The following is a 20,085-nucleotide window of genomic DNA, read 5'->3' as shown; positions in this document are numbered from 1 at the left end:
GTTCTAAGATGTGGTAGAAGGAAATTGGAAATGGAAACCAGAAATCCATACAACCAGTACTATGTTTTCACTTGCAGGCATGACTGCAGAGGTTTGCACTACAAAAATGAAAATTTCTCAACAGAACTAAATGGCAAGCTGTTGGGCACTATATAATGCATTAGCGCTTGGGGGCTGATACTGTTTGCAGAGTCCATGCAAAAGAAAGAAAGAAAGAAAGAAAGAAAGAAAGAAAGAAAGAAAGAAAGAAAGAAAGAAAGCCACAGATGGGAATCTTCAATGGCGTGAATCACCCAAATAGTTTTAATAGGGGATCAGGAGATAAAAGCTAACTCCATCTAATCTGGCTGTCTATCTGCTTATATTGTCCCATCCAAGCAGCGTCTGAACTCCCACCCAATGAACCCCTACAAAGGGGAAGATCTCATTCACAGACCAAATGTCAGCAGAGTTAAGCGTGCCTCCGTAATCTGTTATTGTTGCAGTAAAGTGCTTTTCCTCCTTGCCCTCCCCACCATCTGGAGGCCTTTTCGGCAGAGGGTGGGCTAACGGAAGGTCATGAATGAAGAGCAGTTTGCTTAATTGACAGTCAGCTACCTGACAGTTTGCTGCTTTCATTGCAGTCCCCCCTCCCTTTTCACTCACTCACACTCTCCCTCCCCACCCCCAACTTCCATGCCGCAGGCACACAGGCAGTGAAGATCAAGCATTAAAGATCAAGCATTAAAAATCAATCACTTTGGGGTTCTTTTGCAGCAGCAGGTGGACACACCTTCTCCTTGACATGCGCCTGGATGAGAAAGGAATCTTGTTTTGCAAGCAAGCTCCTTACCATAAAAATGAAATGAGGTGGTGGTTGGTTGGTTTGAATGTTTGTTTGTTTGTTTGTTTGTTTGTTTGACTGATTTCCAGCAGCTACCTGGCTCCACTTATTTAGTTCATTCTATGTCACCAGGATGGCTTTAATGGGGGTCATGGCTTCTCTGCATCTGAACACATGTTCTCACCTGCTGCAGCCTCCGGCAGCAGCATCCTTGCTGAGAAGCTTACATATACTGAGCTATGTGTGAGGCTTTGGCTACCTGGTGAGCCAGGACTGAATGGAAAACACGCAACAGTCACAGGGTATCAAAGCTCAAGAGAGCTTGTAGAATCTAGAATGGATGTTTGGGGCAAATATCTTACCTGAACATCTACACAGGTTGCAAGCTTCTGCTTTTTCCTTCACTAACTTACCCTTTCCCAGCATCCCCTACTCCCAAAGCTGTCTCTTCTGGCTTTTCATATCAGGACCGAGACAGCAGGTCATTATGCCAGATGACTGCATCTACTTCCTTGAAAATGGAAAGGCATGCACAGCCTTGATTTGTAATATTGCTACCTCACTTGTTTAGTGCCCCTCTGAAGAGATAAGCTTCCCACATTCAAAGACAAGGAAGTGTGCCAGCACTCTAGTGATGATACTTCTTCTGATGTGGAGCTGGAAACGCACAAAATTATGAATGTTCAAAGTAGGGCCCTTTAGAAGTGATGGAATGCTGCAGAAAAGGCCTAAAAGAAACCACAGAAGTGGCCTGGAAAGCTACCAACAGCTAATATACTCAGACTGTAATCTGAACATTTCCCCCCTTTTGTTTCAAATTATCTAGGATTAGCGTTTGGGAAAAGACTCAATCATTCCACTCAATTCCGAATTATTTATAGAAGCTAAATAAAGAATAAATTGAGCAATGGTGAACTGAAGACCTGGTGGTGGAGGGAAAGTTGCATACTGGAAAATGAGCAATTTTCTCTCAATAGGACTGTTTATTATTTTCTTCCTTCTGCAGAAATTGACAAATTATCTTTAAAGTTCTGCTGCTTAGCAACACCAGTTCCACTGATCTGCTTGGAAGATGTTAATTGCTTCTCCAAACAATGAGAAATGTTTAAAGGGATACACCTCTAATTTAATAGAATGATAAACTGGTCAGGAATATGATAGGTTAATCAGCTTTATGGCTCTAGTTTATTTGGCCTTTCCGTAGCCACTGGGCAAAAGACAATCAGGACACCCCCAAGCAGAAATTAGTTGCTCAGGCGGGCCTTCTCTATGTAACAAATTTCTGGAGAAGAAAGCAGAGTATGAAAGATGGAAGGTAATAGCATTTGAAGCCATGACTGCTTCTGCCATGTATTTGGGCAAAGAGATCAGCTTCAGATGTTGGCACCATGAGGGGAAAGGATGGAACAGAAGAGGGCAGGAATTAAGTGTCTGGATAGTGCCACGAACACCTTTGGAAATTTTACCCCAACGAGAGTTGGGCTGCATTATTTTGGCTTTGCTTGAGGCAGTCCTGGCACTCCTTTTTTTCAGAAGCTTTACTCTCTACCATCAGGGATATGAGCAGTTCTTCTTTGCACAGGGTCCAGTCCAACAATTAAGGCAAAAGTGGACTGTACTCAGTTGAAGAACATTTTTAAAATTGCTACTGTGTCTATTGAGCATTTTCCTGTACTGTGCTATATAGAATCGGGCGATAACCAACTCTGGAAAGCAGCTTGTCAAGATGTTTGTATTATTATTTTTCAGAAATGAGCTCTATTTTGACCTTGAATAAGTGTCAACTAAAGGACTGGCTCTTCTAGATAGAATCCAAAAGGAACCTACAATTAATTAGAAACACCAATTTCCCCCCTTGGTATCCACTCTTGAGAACAGAGCATTTCAGAGCTCATTATCTGACCGAACTCTCACCAGTTTCCTTAAGAAATGCCTTTACTGAGCTGCATTTCCAAGCGACACCCACTGCAGTATTGGATGGCCGCTATAACATACTCAGACAGACTTTGTATTTGTGGTCAACCTCAGGTAAAATACATCACTCATTATCTGTTAGACTGCCCCTCATATAGAGATCCAAGAGATCACTTTCTGAAACCCTTGTTCACACAAGCAAGCAGGCACACCCCAGCAGAAACGATCTGGTTTCTTCTGAAGGAAAATAATAGCTTCGTAACACAGAGCGTGGCCATCTATGCACTGGCTGCAAAAGCATCAGGAAAATCACTATACAGTGGTGCCTCGCAAGACGAAAAGAATTCGTTCCGCGAGTTTTTTCGTCTTGCGATGTTTTTCGTCTTGCGAAGCACGGTCCGTCGCAACTGCGCCTCTTCAAGCGGCTTTAAGAAAAAAGCGCAAGATGTTTTCGTCTTGCGAAGCAAGCCCATAGGGAAATTCGTCTAGCGAAGCAACGCAAAACCAAAAAACCCTTTCGCCTAGCGAGTTTTTCGTCTTGCGAGGCATTTGTCTTGCGGGGCACCACTGTAAATTGTTGTGGTGATTCCGAGGTTTAATCTGAAATCAAGCTGGATTTCAGTTTGCTGGTGTCTCTGGAAACTGCTCTCTTACATCATGGGTGTTGGCAAGCTGGATTTTTAAAAGGCAAAATAAAAGAATTTTAGTATATTATGAATGTATGTTCTGTATTATTTTATTAATACTATTGCCTAATAAAAGTTTGTCATGGCTTTTGCCTAGAAAAATAAACTTATGAACTGGAAACATGTCAACTAAACCATATGGTTCCTTTGCTAATAGAGAATGAGAATGAACAACGGGTATGGATGAGGGATGTAGTTAGAGGACACACAGCACAGCACCCTCCCATTCTGGAAACAAAAATTTGGTTCTTTACAGTTCTTCGAAAATGCTTATACATCGACAACATTTAAAATATGGACCAAATGGGTGAGACACTTGGCATCAGGAATGGCCCCAGTTATCCGACTGCAGTGGCATTTCTTGTTCAAATATAATAGCAGACCATTTAATATATAGCCTCATCAGTTATACAGTCTCATCAGTTATACACTCTATTGGACTTCTATGCAAAACATTATCTACAACCAATATTAAGACACACTTGGCTCTTGGGTTGCCAACTGAGGTCTTTTCTGTTAGGTTCATAGACAAAAAAGGGGAGCACCACTATGTAATTAATCCAATTTAGCCAAATAAATAAAGATGCAAACGTGCCTGTAAAGGGCTTGGTCTCTTTATCATGTGAAATATTGATTTGATGCCTCTTTTGGTTCCACTCACGAGTCAGAGACTCTGGTGAGAACTTAATTGGGCCGCCACTAGAGGAGGAACAATGGAATGGGCAGGGGTCTAAACCACCTTTTTGTCAGCACAAATGAGAGCGTTCTAATTAAATAGACCGTCATTCCTCTTTATTTAGCTCTGCTGATTTTTATACGCATAGGAGGCGGCAGACTTAAACAAAGGGATCATTTTGTATTTGTTAGCACTGGCATGGTCATATGTAGTAAAATTCTGAAAGACCCTTGATCAGCTTAGAATAGGATAGGCGACTCTCAACTTACATGGGGACAGCGTGTAAAGCCAATACACACTGGGTTCAATGGCAGGTGGGATTGCCAAAGTCTTTTTCCATGGACACCCACCCCCTTTCCTCCCCCCTCCCCCTAATTGTCAAGCACATCAAGCTGAATGCGCACAAGTTATATGTGTGTAAGTTGAGAGTTACCTGTGTGGCAAATTGCTCTCCTGGGAGAAATTTCCTATAAATAAAGTATCCAAGGGGACAAAGAAGTACAAAGGAAAAATTCCTTGCTGAGCAGTATGATTTCATTTCATTTCTAAACTAGGAGACACGTGGCCAGAAACTAAGGTCTGGATAGTGTGAACATGTTCTGGTCTGAGGTATTAGTCTTAACAGAAAACAGTTTTGGTTAGAAAAAAACTGAGAAAAGAGAGTATAGGAAGCAATGCTATTATCTTTTTTATTTATCTGACAAGCCTGTGAACGCACATATAAATTTAAGTTTGATAGACTAATTGTTCGCACAACACTGTATTGTATTACCTTTCTTTCCCTGTCTGTGAAGATGCTGTATTTTATTTATGTTTCCCCTGATTTTCTTATTTATGTATATTTTCTCCTGGTGTCAATAATCAGGGAGTTCCAATGTGCAGATTCTGCTAATAGTAAACTCAGTTGGTGACAGCTGCCAAGATAGCAGCTGATAACTGTTTGATGCAGTGGAAGTTCCCATTAGTGCAATGAGAAGGGAGTGTCTATTTTGCCAATTCACCCTCAATCCCGCAGCTTCCTTGCACTACCACTCCCAAAGGCAGGCGGAACTGTCAGCGAGATGAGGAATCAGCTTAAACCACTTCCCTTCTGTGTTTTGCTGCCACTGGATCAATAAGCCTTTTGTCTTTGAGGGGATTCCATTGGATATAACCCTTTGACCTTAGGTTCTACTGAAAGGAACTGGACTTAAGTTAGTCCATGTGTTTTATCCACTGGTTTCAATGGGACTTTGGCACCACCAACTTTAACTGGCCATTGTACTGACTGATGGGTGAATTGCCAACTGGTTGCTCTAATAAAGCCTATGGTGTACCAGGGGAGCCAACTTGGGCCCAGGTTATGCGTGCCCAGTGTATGACATCACACCCGCCCCCCCCAGCCTTGGAACCTGACTTCTAGTACCCCCGGAAGTCAGGTTCTGAAACCTCAGAAGGCCTTAGAAAGCATCTCTGAGGCCTCAGAGATGCTGTCCAAGGCCTTGCACAATCTCAAAAGTTGTGTGGGGGCCCTGTGGTGTGGGTGCAGAGCACCCACAACAAAATTTGGGTGGGTGCTCAGGCACCCAGAGCACCCCATACGTGGTGCCCCTGTGGTGCCATTCATCAGCTCTGTGTCATCCATTCGGAACTCTTCTTGCCTCACACAGTTTGTGAATGGAGAATTCATTCACCCAGAGAAAAGTTCCCGCTCCCAAAGAACCTACAGCAAACATCTATAACTTCCAAAGCCAGTAAGAAACCCTGCATTAGGAAGTGCTGCAGGTGCTGGACTGGCAATCTGTCCTTCTGAGTTATTGGTTCTGCATCGGCTACTGCTTTAACATGATAAATACTGTCATTAAAAATCAGCTCAATGGAAATATATGTCATTTCCACTCCTCTGAGCTCCCGAGACTGGCAGAGGCTGAATCAAATCACCACAAGTGTGTTTCAACATGCTATTTGCAAAGGTTCTTATTTATTGCCTACTTAGGAAAGTGGGTTGGTATTCTTTTTAAACACTTCTGAAGAATTAAAAGCCTTGAATCAATAGGAAGCAATAGCCCCATATATTAGCCACAGCCATAACAAAAGATAACCCAACCAGCATGACTCTTTTACTTCTCAGAGCTCAAACAACCAATCACAGGTTTCGGTTCAAGGCCAAGGAAATACTTTGATTGTGTGAACCTGAGATCACAAGAATAATCATAAACAAATATCATAAAGGCTGCCGTCTAGCTTTTCATAAGCAACTTATAGAGTCATAGAGTTGGAAGCCGTCCTATGGCTATACCTGCCCAAATATGAAGTGCTCTTTTTAAAAAAAAGTTCAACTAGATGTTATATTATTTTTATGAGACATAGAAAATGCAATCTAGAATATTAAAATCCAATGAGGTTAGACCCTAATGGACTGTGCTCTGGAATTACCAAGCAAGAGTAAGTCAACTGGGCACTAACTTCATGAATGGTTTGAAGGCTGGCAGAATCTAAAAGAAACTGTATAATCAATCAATGCAGAACCAATCAGCCACTTCTCAAAGTATCATTATTTCTAGCCAATCCATGGCACTGCCATATTCTGAAATGAGACTCTAAGCCCTGATCCAAAACACACTTACTTGAAAGTTCTACTGAAACAGTGAGATTTACTTTCCAAGCAACTATGTTTAGGAGAAGTGATCATTTTCATTTTAGACATCTTAAGTAAACTGAAGGAAGTCTTGCTTAGAACCGCTTTTAATTAGCAGATCAGACAGTTTTGCATAAATTTGCTTAATTTGAATACTTTATCAGCTGTAGACTTTGCCCATAAAGGAACAATCTGACACTGATGCAGGCTGTGTAGTTCTCACACTGAGAAGGCTCATTAATGTGTTGGAACAATTGTTTATGCTCCGTTCATGCTATTGCATGAGTATTAAAATGAGCCTACGGCTATGATTTGCAGAATCTTTAGCATAGAGTACGTATACTGAAGCCACTGAGATTACTCCAAAGTAACTGACCAAAGCATAACACTCCAATCTGAAACATCTGTTCTGATTAATCTGCCCTGAAGGTCAGTATAACACTCCTTCAGTATAAACATAATGTTATGGGTGGAATTCAATGTCAAGCTGAGGCGATCAGTCTGTCTGCACAAAATTTTCAGCTGGCCAGACAGAACAATTGCTCCTCCCCCTGCATGCTGTTCTGGGGGTTCTCCCAGTGTTCCCCAGAGGCAAATTCAGAAGGGGACTGTGGGTGGGGGGGACTCCATGGCACAAGTGGAATCCCTTATGCAGGATCTTTAAGTGAATCACACTCTATGGGTTTTTTTGTTCCATGGGTGTTGTGGTCAGTATATTCCATACTAAATCAAACAGTTTACAGGCAAGGACCAATTCACACACATTTAGAATGTGCACAACTGTGCACGCACGCATCACGGCAACCCAGAGGTAACCAGGAAAGGGAGTGGAATGGGGCTTAATGGGGCAGAGCGGGCTTATGCATGCTCCACTGTCATGCACAATAACCCAGAACACGACCATGCACAAATCGGGCATAGCCTGTACTTAGTAGTGAGCACATCTCAGGATCAAGTGTGTTCACCAAGTGTGTTCACTGGCCCTAAAAAGGTAAAGGTAAAGGACCCCTGACAGTTAAGTCCAGTCACGGATGACTCTGGGGTTGTGGTGCTCATCTCACTTTACTGGCCGAGGGAGCCGACGTTTGTCCGCAGACAGTTTTTCTGGGTCATGTGGCCAGCATGACTAAGCCGCTTCTGGTGAAACCAGAGCATTGCACAGAAACGCCGTTTACCTTCCCGCCGGAGCGGTACCTATTTATCTACTTGCACTTTGACGTGCTTTCAAACTGCTAGGTTGGCAGGAGCTGGGACCGCGCAACGGGAGCTCACCCCATTGCGGGGATTCGAACCACTGACCTTCTGATCAGCAAGCCCTAGGCTCAGTGGTTTAGACCACAGTGCCACCCGTGTCCCTGAAAATGATCAGCCTCTACTCACTGGCCCTACAGGACTACAATTTACAGTCCTCAAACTTTGAGTAGAGGCAGATCATTTTCAGGTCTACTTGCATTTATACTTTGGGAGAAACTACCATTCTGCAAGGCATTCCCTTATGGATGCATGTGGTGGAAAGGAAGATGGGTGCAAATGGAATCCATGAATTGATGTTACACATGAAGCACTGTAGCTCAGTAGCAGAGCATCTGCTCTGTAGGAAGAAGTTTCCTGATTCAATCCCCAGCATCTTCCAATAGGGCTCTGAAGATTCCCACCACCACCACCACCACCACCGCCGCTGTCTGGTTTCCAACTGACAGTCAGCTGACCAACAGGACCAAACAAGTAGGAACTCTACAAGCAATAAAATTGCTTTAAATACAGGGAAGTCAAATCAATTAAGCAGTTTAAGCATATTTGTGGCTAGCAGTCCACAGTAAGTACATGCCTACCACGAGAAGTGCCTATATGCTCTGCAAAGTGCTGAAACAAGCGGGATTTCACCACCATAAACAGACTTCCACTGGACCCTAATCTAGAGGAAGATAATTTTAGAAGCCATTTTCTTGCTGCATTGAAGACTCAACTTTATTACCCCAGTGACGCGTACAAACAAGAGAAACCTGAAGATGATAATGGTCAGCAGTTTTGTCAGACCCCTTTGCAACTGTTGAAATTCTCCATCTCCCATAATGTGCTGCTTTTCACTGGCTTGGCACAAAACCACTTCTGCTTCACATCTAACCACTTCACTTTTCTCTCTTCCCATCAGCCTCTTCACTTGCTTTCCTATTAATTTTTCTATATCCGTTTCAAGGCTGTTTTATTCACGTACAAAAGCTCTAGCCAATCTCACTAGAATTCAACTGGCACTTTAAACCCTCCACCAACAGCCAATGCTTTTAAAAGCAGCTGCAGATTGGCAAATCTGGGGCTGCTAGACACCTAGCTTGCTTTAAGCGTCCCTGGAAAACACCAGAGTTCCTTCCTCTTTGGTTAACTTTTCTGTGTTTGTGTGAAATCTGCTTCTGGCTGAGATCGAAAGCTTTTGATTCTGTTTTGGACTTCAAAACTAAAACAAAGAATAAAACTGCTTTTAACTAGAAGATAAGGCCATTTTTCATAAACATGCTTAATTTGAATTGCAATGCTTTGTTTTGCTCAAAGTTCAGGACCTTTTTGGCAAGAAATGGGAATGTGAGTTCCAAGACCAGCATGGGCAGCTAGATAGGGACTTGGAGCCATGGGAATGAATTGGCTTTTATCTTAATGCTTTCACTTAAGCTTGGATGTGGGACTGGAACCTAGATTAGGCACTGAGGGCTACAATCCTACACGTCTTTATGTGGGATCAGGTCCCATAGAGCTCAACAGGATATATTTCTGAGTAGACTTTTATAGGATTGTGTTGTTCTCATTAGTGTGTGTTTGAGAACTGGCCCCATGGTGAATAATTGTTCTGAATCCTATGTATTAGAAAGTGATTGATGTTTTCAACCCTTTTTCTGAAAGCAGCAAGTATTGGCAATTTCAGAAGAGGTATACAAAAAGGCTTATGCAGAATTTAATCCACATTCCATCTTGGTCAAAACCACTGATGCACTTCTTTGAAAATATAAAAACCTTTTTTGGTTGCAAGTTAGCCTTCACTCCTTCCCGATATAATTAGTTCTTTGGGTTAATAGTGAGTTGTGTAAAAGTATCTCCTTCCATCTGTTTTAAAACCTGTGTGTTTAAGTAAGCATCTCCTCGTTCACTTTTGCTATAGAGCAGTACTATGCGGATATAGTACTACCATCCATCTCTCCCTTTTGCTATCTAAGGCCCCTGGTCCATGTTCCTGGTCAATTTATTCTGCTTTATTTTCCAAAGTCTACTAAATCCTTTCCATACGACAGCAACCAAAAATGGTGCTCAATATTCAAAAGGCAGGCAGAATATAATTGTAAATGAGGCATTACGTATATAGTCTTTACTATTGGTTCTTAGTATGCCATTTGCCCTTTGAATGGCTACATTAAGTTGATAGTTTCAGTGGACAATTTCTGGCAGCTCCCAGCTAATATGGATCCCAAACACAGCAAGGTCAGATCTAAATGCTGTTCAGAGGCCAGGAACCAGAAACTCAGGGAACAATGGGAAGGTGATGACAGAGGTCTTGCAGGATTGGAAAAGGGCAAAAGAGGTTGTCACACTTAAGATCACTTAACCGCATACTGTACAGTCTTTTGTTTTTAGTACTCGGGTTAAGAACTTACTTCGTTCTGGAGGTCTGTTCTTAACCTGAAACTGTTCTTAACCCGAGGTGCCGCTTTAGCTAATGGGGCCTCCCGCCGCCGCGCAATTTCTGTTCTCATCCTGAAGCAAAGTTCTTAGCCCAAGGTACTATTTCTGGGTTGGTGGAGTCTGTAACCTGAAGCGTCTGTAACGCGAGGTACCACTGTATCTGGCTAACCTGTGCTGTGGCAGCCAAAAGAAGGGTATTCCCCAATTCCTTTGGTTGTACTTCTTTACATACATATTCCCTTGGTATATGTCACTAGCCAGCCCCTGAATAAGAGGAACAGACACAGGTGAACAGTGAAAAGCCTTGCAATTCCATCCATACTACGATTTCACTATGCTTTATCACCACTCAAATACATCTTCAGGCTGTCAAAAGGTGTGTGTGTGTGTGTGTGTGTGTGTGTGTGTATATATATATATATACATGCTTTCGTAGATTTTCACGGGTACAGGAATGCAGGTTTTGGTGTCTTCGGGTGTCTTCCCGTGTAAGAGTTGGGGTGTCTAGGCGACGTTTCGACGAGGTCTCACTCGTCATCTTCAGGCTGGTGCTTTCGGCTTCTTGTTACTGGAACAGAGCAGGATCTCAGTGTTTGAGTTCCTATAAATACTGTTGAGGGGGTGTGGTGTATAGCCTCAAACGTTCTGGGCAGAGAGGAAGTTCCCAGGTTAGTGTGCCTTTTCTTCTTTTGTTCCTTAATTACTTGAGGGATATCTTGAGTGATTTCTTGAGTGATATTCTGAGTACCACTTAGGTGGGTCATTAGGTGTGGATTAGTTGCTAAAGCTTTCGTGTCTTGACCTCTTGAGCTTGTGAAGAGTTTTTCTGAGAAGATGGCTGTACTGCACTTAGTTGTGCTCTGGCTTGGCTTCGTGTATAGGGGCGAGCTGTGGTTTTGTGCCCTGTGCCAGCCAGATCTGTGTAGGGATTGCAGGGGGGTGCAGCATCCGGAGGTGCCACTATGGTTTGGCTACTGGATGGTGTCTGTAATTTATCTGTGGAGAGGGTCTGGGTTTGGGTCTGGTGTGGTTGATTGGTGATGGCGTTCTGTGTGCCTCTGGTTCTGGTGTCGGTTTTTGTGGGGAGGGCTAATTTCCAGATGTCTGGCAGGCGGGACGTGTCGTCACGCTTGTTCATGTTGTGAGGGTGTTTCTCTATCTCGATGGCTTCCATGATTATTCTCTTGTGGTGATGTTCCATGTTAAAGAGCAATTTGGAATCTGCAAAATTAATTTCGTGTCCTGTTTCTTTCATGTGTTGGAAAAGAGAGGAAGTTTTTTCTTCTTTTTTGACGGCATTCTTGTGTTCTGCGATACGTGCATTTATTCGTCTGTTTGTTTGTCCAATGTACGTGGCTGGGCAGACTTTGCAGGGTATTTCATAGACCCCTTGGTTTTCCAACTGGATTTTATCTTTGGGGTTTCTGAGGATATTGGCTATTTTTTGGTTGGTGCAAAAGGCTGTTTTGATATTGTGTTTATGGAGGATTTTGCTAATTTTATCTGTAGTACCCTTGATATAAGGAAGGAGGGCCATGCCATTGTTTTCTTCTGTGTCTTGGTTTTTGGGGGGTGTTTCTTTTTGGATTAGCTTCGTAACCCTGTTTTGCTGGTATCCATTGGCGATTAACACATTTGAGAGATTCTGTAACTCAGTTGTCAAGTGGTCTTTGTCAGCCAGGCGTTTGGTTCTGGAGATGAGAGTAACCTGGAACTTCCTCTCTGCCCAGAACGTTTGAGGCTATACACCACACCCCCTCAACAGTATTTATAGGAACTCAAACACTGAGATCCTGCTCTGTTCCAGTAACAAGAAGCCGAAAGCACCAGCCTGAAGATGACGAGTGAGACCTCGTCGAAACGTCGCCTAGACACCCCAACTCTTACACGGGAAGACACCCGAAGACACCAAAACCTGCATATATATATATATATATATATATATATATAGTCTTGACAAAGGAGAGCCATTATGGCACACGTTTGTAAACCACATTGCTAACGCATATGTAAGCAGAAGCCTATATTATGTTAGGACTCTATAGTCTCACCATCTCCACAGATACATGGCAGCTACCTTGACTGTTTGGAACGGGCCTCAGGCTTGTTGCTGGGTGTCCTGATAATGCTGCATAATGACCTCAGTGTTGACAAAAGGCTTGGTGTGTTTTTTTCCTCTGCAAAGAAGCTCGTTTTTCCAGTTGCACTGCAAATGCATATAGCTAATCCCTTGTCACACAGCCTTTCATAATAAGCACCACTCTTGATTTAGCTAATGACTATGTTGCACTAATGCCTTTGATTCCTTATCTTTCCTGCCTATGCTTCTATCTAGAGGAAACAAGAAGGGCATCTCAGCTCAAAGATGGAACTAGAACACGGCCTCAAGAGGAACAGTCCTAGGGTCGTTCATCTTGGATCTCACACCTTCCAGAATCCAGGGCTGCTTTTTAGTGTGCCAGAGACAGCATCTTAACTCACTTGGAGAGTCAATGTGGCAGAGTGGCTAAAAGACTGAGCTATGAATCAGCAGGTCCCAGAGTATTACATCTGCCGTTAATGTCTAGCTTTAGGCAAGTCATTGGTTGCTTCACAGCCTCAATACTCACATCTACAACACGGGGCTGATAATGCACACCCACCTTGCAGGGTTGTTGTAAGAGTTTCATTGTAATGGCTTGGATCACAACAGCGTTCACGATCATGGGGCTTTCATGTCTCAGCTTTCCTCTGATGTCCCCTGAAAATATGCTCCTGGGGACTGTGAAACCTTTGGGGGTGATTTGGGATGGGGGGTGCAGTCAAAAACTGCCATCTCTCTGGTGTGAATGGAGGAGCAACTTGGGATCCAAGTCACTGTATGTGGAGTGCTTGAAAGTACTGTCTAATTCCAAGTACTTTTTTATAAAAAAAATCTAAAATTTAGAAATAAATATTTAATAATGCTTACACTAGTGACGATTCACCAGCGCTATGACAGGGAATGTTTTTTAGATTCCACAAGGCCATTTTATTCAAGCCTGTCTATATGCTTTTGATTCCTTTCTATCTCAGTAACCACACATACAGGTGTAGCCACAATAAATAAATGTGTTAAAAGCACCCATTATATCTTCTTTCCTGTTCACCATGAACAGCCAGTTCTTCCCACATGGCAACAAAATTCATGTTTGCAGTCTACAGTAATGTGTATTCTCAGTCTGTGCAAAGGCATAATTCCTGAAACGTGGTATCTTGAAAAGGAATGGTATTTGCTAGAGCAATGGAGAATGACACCTCAGGCAACCAAAGAGAACAGTTTTCCAACCCTGAGTTGTCATTTGAAAGGGCCAGGCTGTTTCTCCTTCAGCTTGTGATGAGTGATTCACCTCATCTCCGAGGAATCTGATTCTTCTGTTGGGTACTGTGTGTCACACACTTCCTGGGGCCCTAGAGAAATATGTATAACTAACCTTTCTTGTCAAATGAGCTGTTCTTCACCACAAGTACCAGGCAGCGAAACTAAAAAATGTAACTGAAGTATAGAATTTGATCTTCGTTCTCTGCTGAGTTGTAGTTTGCTGTTTTGCTTCTTTTATTCTGCGCATTTAATTTTATTGTGCATTGCCTTAAGCAAAGTTTTCAGTGGAAGCACAGCCAATGAACATTAGAAAAAACAAATAAAATACATTCGTTCCTGCACTATGTGGAGTCTTCATCCCAAACGCCACTAGTGCAGCACTGCATCTTTAGCTGTAGTTAAAACTGGCAGCACCCAAATGCACACACAAACTGCTTTTTGTTGGGAGATGTAGGATAACTCTAAACTGTGGTCTACTGACAATACTCGTCATCCAGGCAAATTTAGCTATTGTCTTAAAATAGCTAAAGAAACTGGAAGCCATATGGAAGTCTGTTGGAGCATTTCCCACTGTGTCAGGCTCATTCACACATTAGACTGATCCATGAGTGCTGCATGGATGGTAACATTCCATCATCTACAAACGATATGCTCAAGGCTAGCCCTAGGTTTTAGTGAGCTCTATGGAAAGCCATTTACTGGACCGTCCCCCAAGTCTTTCTGTGGATGGTCATATACCACAACTCTGGATGCCTTCTGCTTGGTCACAGCTTACCCAACAGCTCCACACCAGTGTGCAAAATTAAAATATATACATATGTAAGCATATCAAGGAGTAAACATGTAATTAAGGTTTTACCACATCAAGACAAAAAGTGGAACCAGAATACAAATGACAGTGAATGAATGTCTGCAGAGGCTTTCATTTGTCTTGGAATCAAGTTTGGGATGAACTAGGGGTTTACCTGGATCAATAGTGCAATGAAAGCCAACAGATAGTAGGTATTGCAGGACCAAGGACAGCAACTAGACAGACAGCTCTAGCAAAGCTCAACTGGGAACTAAACTATCATATAGCTGTAATTCATCGGACCAGATCTAGCCACAGCTACAGCTGTTAGCTGGAGAGGTGTTATGAGAAGCAGAGTTCTGGCCCTGCACTAAAATGGTGCTGGACAGTCACCTAATGTGCTTTCTGCATCTTCAGATGGGAGTTCACTAGAATTGTTTATGTATTTCGAAGGAGAGAGATATGGGCTTCCTTCCAGTGTCTCTGATCCCTGCTGGTGTGTCAAGGGCTGCCCTTACCTTCAGGTTTGAGAACATTACTTTTTGTATTTAAACCTACACACACACACACACACACACACACACACACACACACACACAAAACAAATGCCAAACACAGAGGCTGAATAGAAAGATGAAATGCAACCTACCTCTGAGGGTTTCTTCTCCTTCTGTCTTGACCAACCGGATTTTGTATTTGGAATTTTGGAGCATCTTGAAGCTGATGTTGTCTGACCTTCAAACGAAAACAAAATTCATTAAGATAACAACAGCAAGAGTTCCATGAAGAAAAGTCTAATCACCATCTAACTGGTGTCTAACAAGAAATTTACAGTTCATTTGTTGAAGATTCTTCAGGACCTATGGACTGCAATCTGAACACCAACTGTGTTGCTGAGGAGAATAATTCAATGCACCAGAACTTCTGAGAAAGCGACTGGGTGAAACTTAGCAGAGGTATATAAACTGGTTCTACGTGAGGCCAGCAGCTTTGTTTTGCTCCTGTTGCCTCTTGTTTGAATTATCTCTTTGCTAGATGCATTATTTGATTGGAAATATAGGTTTCTCCTAAATCAGCCTTTCTCAACCTGTGTGTCCCCAGATGTTGGTGAACTACAACTCCCATCACCCCTAGCTAGCAAGGTCAGAGCTCAAGGATGATGGGAGTTGTAGTAAAACATCTGGGGACCCACAGGTTGAGAACCACTGTCCTATATGATGCTCTTGAATATCCTGTGTAGCTATTGTACTTCAAATGCTTCTAATTTGGACAAGCATCTGGGTCTTAAGAAAATACAAATCCAGGTGAAGCATCAAGTGCTGCTTCAGTTATGGGCTAGTAGCTTTAAGCCTAATAAGAGTGGACAAACCTTAGTGGAAATCTCATAACAAAGCTGAGGTTTTTAATTAGCTCTTTGTTGGGTGATTCCTTCCTGCTTTCCCCCCTGTGCTAATCATATATCTCAGTCACTGTGAGCCAACCTATGCAGACCCAAAGTGAAGGATTCAACACAGCTAAGCAGATTGCTCCATCATTGCAAGCATTTCCCAGGTTCAAGCCCCACAGGCGTCTCCAGGTAGGGCTGGGAGACAGCCCTGCATGAAATCCTGGAGAGCCACTGCCAGTCAATGTAGACAATACTGAGTTAGATGGATCAATATAGATAAACTCAGTTTAAGGCAGCTTCCTATGGCCCTGGGAGGAGTCTCTTGCTAGAGCAACTCCACTCAGGTGCTTTACCAAGTGACAAGAATGGCAGCTTTTAGACATGGTAAGGTCTACAATGAAGCAGCCCAGCAAGAGCCCTTGTAGCAACTCAAGTGTCATCAACAAGCCTTAATTTTATTGGTCATTGAAGTGTACTTCACATGAGGTGCTGAGTACTCACACAAGGAGTCACAGAATGAGTGGATTTTACAGGTTGCAGACATTCAAGGATTACAAACTGTTGTTAATTGTGTTAAGTCTCTTCTAATCCAATTTAAGATGCCAGCCAGGGTATTTGATAAAACCATCCATTGTTATGTGGTTCTGCTATTTAGAGGAAGGCCACAGAAACTTGCTCTTTTAGCTGTTGCTTTAATAGTTTATGCAGGAGCTCTGTTCTGATCCTCTCTCAAGTGCTAGAGATCACACCTTTACAATTTTTTTAAAGGCTCTCCATGCAGAGAGTCTGCAAAAAAAAAAGGGAAAAAAAGAAAAGAGGGGGGGAAAGCTGCTGTTGCCATTGCAGTAAAAGTCCCCGCAGGCTAAAAAGGTCCTTGTTGCTTGACTTGTTCCAATTAAATCATAACATAGAACCTTATGCTGCCATTTATCTCTTTTGGCTTTCTCGGTTCAGAATAAACTTGCTTTATTCTGTGGGTCAGGAGGGCAAACTTTCCCTCCCACATGTCAACTCCTCCTTGAGTCTGACACTTATAAATCTGAATGGGTAAATGAACTCTTTGCCAGCATGCCGGCATGTGTAGTGATGCACATACTCTGTCCTCAAGGGGTAAAAGGCTATGGAAGTAGTTCTATATAGGCCATGCTGAGGCCTACCCATGCATACTATTCTGAAAACATCTGTGGGGGGGAACCTACCCCAAAACCTAACGCAAGTCAATTTTTGTACTGTGTTGTTACTCTTACATGAGTTAAAGAACACTGCAGATCATAGTCCTGTACTTGCATATAGCTTTTGGACTCTCTCTCTATTCTAAGAGGTGCTTGGTTATTCTTTTAAGAAAGACACTTGCATATAAAGATGTGTAATAATATGCTGTGCTCATTTTGCATTTGAATGTATCAAGTCCTGGATGTGTACCTGTATTAAAAAGTTAAACGTGGAAGAAATGTTAAACTCCACCTAGAAGTTTGGGTCAGCAAGTGAAAATCCCCAGGAAGTGTCTGATACCAAAAGTGGAATCATCCAGCCTCACATGGCCAACTCAAGAGGCAAAGCACAACACATGAAGCTGATTCTTACTGAGTTAGAACATCTAGACCAGTATTGTCCGCTCAATTAGCAGTGTCTTGTTTAAATCAGCCTTTACGCACCTGGTGGCCTCCAGAGGCTCTGGACTACACCTCCCATCGTCCCTGACCATTTGCAATACTGACTGAGTGGGAGTTGGGAGTCTAACAACAGCTGCAAAGCACCAGTGGGGAAGGCTGCACTCAATTCCCAGGTAGTGCTGCTACTGGACATCCTTTAACAAGAGATGCCAGCCATTTAACCTTCTGCCTGCCTGGCACGTGCTCTATCCCTGAACTATCACCCCTTCCTCTCAGCACCAGGCTTTTAATAACCCTAAAAAATAAACCTCTAAAAAACTTTTCAGGAGAGCTTTAGGGCTCTTGAGGGGTTAAAACATTGTTAATCACAGTATTAAACTGCACCACCTTATCTCAGTTGGACTTTGGTATTTATGCAGTAGGTGATGTTTTAACTGTTGACAAATGCTCTCCTGCAGAGTAACTGTAAACACAGCCATGACCTTCCTTTTCCAGGAAGTGACAGTAGCTGCACATTGTCACACGGTTTTAAATGCCACATCTTGTAGCTTGTTTAAAGGTAACATAGCATGGGAAGTTACGGAGAAGAGTCCATAATATTTGCACACTAAAGTAAATTGTGTTCATGTTGCACATCCCAAACTAATTCCTACAATATGCCCAGTTTAACCACCTACAGTTTGTTTTTATGCCAACAAACATTCTGCCCTTGAAGTGCTAAGAGCCTAAACTACACAATTTACCGATGGAAAACTGAGCCAGAACAGTTCCCATACAGTACTCAAAATGATGCTTGGAAACAGAACACTTTATTGAACATGGAAGAAGTCGTATGTCAAAATGTGTTGACCATGTTGCATCTTTCTATTAAAATGCTGTACTTCTAAGCACCACTTGGAGGCTTCGCCTCTTTTTGGCTTCCTTGTGTTCAGTGTCTTCCTCAGTTTTTGTTCCTGTAACGTAGCCATCAGATAGCTTCCAGCCTTGCCAAAGACTACTTTGGTTTTAAAGTTAAGTTTATTTCAAACACTTGCTCCTTCCTGAAGCCCAGTGTCCTTTGACTAAGCTGTTATGAGAGAAGACAGGTTGCAGTGTGCCGTCTATCAAGGGTTTTGTCTGAGTCAAAGTTTTATAATCAGTTTTATTTTATGGCTTCCTCACAGGAGGAGAAGGACACTTAGATCAGACAAAAGGCACCCCACTGCCAGATATGCAAGTGGATATTAACGTCTTGTAGCATATTTTGAAAAGCAATCCCCAAGTACAATTTATTGTTCAGGGACTACCCAGTAAAATGTAGCTTTCCCCGGCTGTCTGCAAAGTAATTATTCAAATGCTTTCCCTGCTGGAGGTGAATCGTTTAGTTATCTTGTTCAAAGCCTTGAATTAAAGGTCTTACTGTCAGTGGTGTCTGAGTTATCACTGCTGATCGAGTACTTTCGCCGTTTCTCTTCCATCTGTAACAAAAGAAAGTGAATATTACACTTACTGTTCAGGAAACTCATTATGGCACCAAATCACTGTTATCTCAGGATATCCACACATCGCATTAACCCAACCATACCAGTGAATACTTAGCCTAATGACAAGAGAATTACCAGGGGCTTAAAGAGTGAAAAAGAACATCACTGAACCACTGCAGTTTAAGGTGCAGTAACACTTTCCTTCTAAATCCCTCTGCCACTTGGGCGTATTTTATTTTTAATCATGCAGAATTTGTGGAAACCAAAACTTTCAAACCAATTCTACAATAAATACAAATTTAAGGAATGTCCATCACTGTGGCGTGGAGAACTCAAGGATACCATGCATCTAAATCTGGATCAAGGTCAGCACTTACTTATAGCCAATTGCCCAATTGGAGCAAATGAGTTGATGAAAAGTTTGGGAGAACCCCTTTAGAAATCATCCATGGCCCATAGCAGCAACAGCATCGATCTTTGACTTGATGTCAAATAAAAGGTGGAAATTATTTTGCTAAGGGAAGATGTAGTCTTGGACAAGCAATAGCCCCACGGTAATGGTTTGAAAATTGAACCACACGGTGGCTGGCTCCATTCAACAAGCCACTGAAATGTAAAATGCTTATCATGCGGATTTCACCAAGTCAATAACATTCACAAGGGTTTTCACCAAGATTTTAGGACTGGCATTCAGAAGGGTTTGAGGGAGAAGTTTCTGTTCCCAGAAATTTATGCTCCTGATTAAGTTTCCTGTATGAAATGGGTTAAAAGACTAGCCTCCTGCTGAGCTTCTGCAACTAGGTAAAAAAAAGGTAAAGGAGCCCTGGATGGTTAAGTCCAGTCAAAGGCAACTATGGGAAGCAGCGGTCATCTTACTTTAGGCCAAAGGAGCCGGCATTTGTCCACAGACAGCTTTCCAGATCATGTGGCCGGCATGATTAAACAGCTTCTGGCGCAACAGAACACCGTGACAGAAGCCAGAGCACATGGAAACGCCATTTACCTTGAGGGGAGTGTGGCACTATTGATTAAAGATGGCACCTTGGCACAATTCTCCTCAACCCATGACCTTTTATTACAGTGCCCAAACCAATGAACCACTGCCTGTTT

At 42.6% G+C, this 20,085-nt stretch overlaps 1 protein-coding gene across 5 annotated transcripts in view; it reads right to left on the bottom strand.

The window, feature by feature from the left end:
- Positions 1-20,085, bottom strand: part of JADE2 (jade family PHD finger 2) — a 144,600-nt gene that overhangs the window by 106,133 nt on the left and 18,382 nt on the right. For all 5 annotated transcript variants that reach the window (XM_083487983.1, XM_083487982.1, XM_083487981.1 and 2 more), the window contains exons 2-3: positions 18,912-18,969; positions 15,162-15,247 (exon numbers count right to left, since the gene is read on the bottom strand). In XM_083487983.1, the coding sequence (XP_083344109.1) occupies positions 15,162-15,247; positions 18,912-18,969 (144 nt within the window). The remainder of the gene's footprint in view (positions 1-15,161; positions 15,248-18,911; positions 18,970-20,085) is intronic.

The sequence above is a fragment of the Podarcis liolepis genome (genome assembly GCF_965112155.1).
Source record: "Podarcis liolepis genome assembly, chromosome: 2".
In the NCBI taxonomy this organism is placed as follows: Eukaryota; Metazoa; Chordata; class Lepidosauria; order Squamata; family Lacertidae; genus Podarcis; species Podarcis liolepis.
This window is presented reverse-complemented; position numbering and strand designations above follow the sequence as displayed.